The sequence below is a fragment of the Pavona decussata genome, unplaced genomic scaffold (assembly GCF_977016875.1).
Source record: "Pavona decussata unplaced genomic scaffold, jaPavDecu1.1 SCAFFOLD_48, whole genome shotgun sequence".
Taxonomy (NCBI): Eukaryota; Metazoa; Cnidaria; class Anthozoa; order Scleractinia; family Agariciidae; genus Pavona; species Pavona decussata.
The window spans coordinates 2,981,555-2,984,823 of NW_028145470.1; the positions used below are offsets into that span (position 1 = coordinate 2,981,555).

Genomic DNA, 3,269 nt, shown 5'->3' on the forward strand with positions numbered 1-3,269 from the left:
AGCCCTGCTAAGATCTGCTTTTCCCGCATAGTTATAAACCACAAAAAAATACTTCGGTATTAGTAGGCACCGTCCTTAATTGGGGCAAATTAAATGTATCCTAAATGAAACGAGTCCTCGCAGAACACGAGGCCGGAGAAACCTTTGGTGAAAAGGGTAAAAGTATCAATAACTTGTTCGTATTATCGTAACGGCAATTGCACTTTGATAGCTTAGCTTGTATATAAAGAGCATTTGTTTCAGAGAAAGAACTGATGCAACATCCGTATATTGTATTCTGGTTTTAGAAAGATTACAAAGCTCCGGTTTAGGTCATATTATAAGAGATATATAACAATCATCCTTTCTTGTGTAATACCCTTCATAAACGGGATACAATGATTACCCCATGCACCGCTAGGTGTAATTCGCATATCAGCAGCGCCGGCGCGAGGGATACAAAAAGAGCGCAAGGAGTTTTGCGATAAATAATTGGACAAACAACTTTCCTTCCCGCTAGCGCTCCTGTCCATGCAATCTCTACCTTGTTCGCCATATCAGGGGAGTCGGGATGTTTGCAATACTTACAGGGAGGTACTGGGGGAGCTATTTTAACAATCTCATGGGCGCACCGACGTGAACGCAGAAATGAGACTTCCCTGAAAATTACCTGCTGTTTATCACACGTTTCTTTGTGGCTAAGATCCAGGAAGAAAAAGCAACGCTTGCGAAATAAAGTTGATAAGAAGCATCTAAATATTACAGATTATGGTCTGAAATATGGTATAGATTTTTATAGTAATAATAGTAATAGTAATAGTAATACTGAGTTATAAGTATAGTTATAGTTATAGTTATAGTTATAGTTATAGTTATAGTTATAGTTATAGTTATAGTTATAGTTATAGTTATAGTTATAGTTATAGTTATAGTTATAGTTATAGCGATAATGACTGGATAATGATGATGATGATGATGATGATGATGATGATGATGATGATGATGATATTTACATTCCTTATTCCTATACGGCGCATCCTTAAGGGCTAAGGCACCTTACAATAGTCATTTGAACGTCAATATTCACTAAACTACGAACATACAGCTGATTATATAAAGTACTATAATTCAGATTTCTCCGGCGGTGCCTGCTAAAACAGATCACAGATATTTTGCGCGGTTTATAATTGCACAGGAAAAGCAGAACTTGGCAAGGCTGGGATCGGAAAAGGTGTCATACATTGCTTTGTATTTTAGCGCTTTTTATAATTATTGTTGCTTGATTATCTTTAAAAAAATGCGTGGTTACCCCCAATTTTTTGGGGGGATTCCAATAGCCCTTGCCAGAGATCTGCTGTATTAGTATTTAATACGCTCCGTGATTAGTTGGCAAAATTCGCTTCACCTTCTCAAGAAATGAAAAGCAAAACCGAACGACATTGACTCACGCACATTTTTCCTCGCTTGGCGCCGGTAATGTTACGGGACATTTTTCAGTAAAAGTAGATTTCATTCAGTTTAGGAAATATCGGAGCCTTTGTAATCGTCAAGTAAAACAAATAGGTGTTAAACACCTGCTGTTCTTTTGAATAAGAAATGAGCTTCAGTTTGTAAAGGCGCGAAAAGTAATTTCAGTCTTAAGAATTTCTTCCATTTGTTAAGCTTACGCAAGTTAAATTGAGTTGTCGAAATACTATTGGCTACGGGTCTTATGTGACAAATGTTCTTCAGTAAAAGCTCCTGAGTTCTGTCTGCAAGAGAATGAGTCAAGATCTGCAATAAAAGCTATGTTCCTGTGAAGAAGATCTGGTCCACTTGATGTAAAAGATCACGGTAGGTTGGAAGGCACCTCTCGCTTAGTCGCAGAGCTAAAATGCTCCAAAAGACGCTGTTACAGTTACATGTATTTGATTCGATTTCTGATTGGTTCATGGTGATGATTACGTCTGCTGTGATTGGACAGAGTTATTGCTTCGGTTTTAGTTTACGATACTCAATATGAAAAGCGCTCTAAAATTAGCAGAGTCAACTGGACCTCAATCAAGCATATGTGGAAGTTTGAGAAGAGCGATGTCTCCTCAGAGAGAGTAAACTGAAATGACTGGAAAGGAGTCTGCTGTAAAAGGGACAAATTTGTATGTCTAGATTTTAAGTGGAGAGTACAAAGCGATTATTTTGTTTTTCAATTCCGGATTGCTTTGAAGACCTGTGACGCTCTCGCCGACCCAGAATTCCAAGGACACACCCCGTCCAGATTCAAAGTTGTTCCGTTCACGATGAGCAATCTTTTTCATACAGTTTCATAGCCTTATTCAGGTAGTATTTGCATGGTTTTAACTGAAGCTGTTCGGCCATCATCTTTTTTGCCAGTGAAGTCAAGCTTTTATCTTGAAAAGACACGAACACAAAATCGCCTTTGATTACTTCACAAGCACGCTTGAACTGAAACAGAAGATGCGCCTCAAAGAGCTCTGGAAGATCGGTGAAAACAGAAGCGAGCCAGTGAACAAATTTCACTCTTGGTGATAAAGTTCCAAAACTGAAGGATCTTGGCAAGCCATCGTCGGCGCACTTTTCTACAAACAATTCGTCGGACTCTTGCATCATGTAATCGATATTCGATCGGAGAGGAACAAAAGGACAGGAGTTCACGATGATGACGTCATTTGGAAACAGCTTTTCCTTCAATGAGCAAGAGAGAATAGCATCAGAGAAATATTCTCTAGAACAAGGCATTATCTCGATTGTATCTTTCTTGGAAATCTCATTTTGATTTAAGAATTTACTGTCAACGAGGTATGCCAATACATCGCATTCGAGTAGCTTTGCTTGATCGACGCAGTTAACGTTCTCAAAATTAGTTGTAAACCGCTCCCGTTGTATCTTAGGGTAATGTGCTCTTGCATGTTTCTTAACATATTCTATCAGTGATCGCATAAGTCCTCGGCCTCGAAATTCGGGAAGAATTCGTATTGCCCGGCGAATAAATGTTTTTCCGTCGTCGACCACAAAATAGGCTTGCAACCCTATAAGCCTCTCTCCAGAATATGCAAGAATGATATGAAGATTTTCTCTCTGAAGCCATTCGTGAAATTTGAGAGGAAGATAGTCATGCCCGTCGTAGATTCCTTCAGATAACTTTACAATTTCATCGAAATCATTAGGCCGAGCAAGACGGAATGTAAGTGGCTCCATATGCGAGAAAGAAGCACTTTCTGTTCTGTTTTGACCAGACTATGCTAACTTATGTAGTTTGAGTACGAGAGATCTGGAGCATCTCCAAAATTGCA

The 3,269-nt window shown here is 39.0% G+C and overlaps 1 protein-coding gene across 1 annotated transcript; it reads right to left on the bottom strand.

Annotated features, from left to right (window-relative positions):
• Positions 1-928: 928 nt before the first annotated feature.
• Positions 929-3,269, bottom strand: LOC146481789 (histidine N-acetyltransferase-like). Its single transcript, XM_085107611.1, has one exon. It carries the CDS (start codon positions 3,172-3,174, stop codon positions 2,251-2,253), a length of 924 nt encoding a protein of 307 aa, XP_084963737.1. The 5' UTR covers positions 3,175-3,269; the 3' UTR covers positions 929-2,250.

Excerpts from the sequence above, each read along its gene's own strand:
- LOC146481789 (XM_085107611.1), bottom strand. The coding sequence starts at position 3,174 with ATGGAGCCACTTACATTCCGTCTTGCTCGGCCTAATGATTTCGATGAA.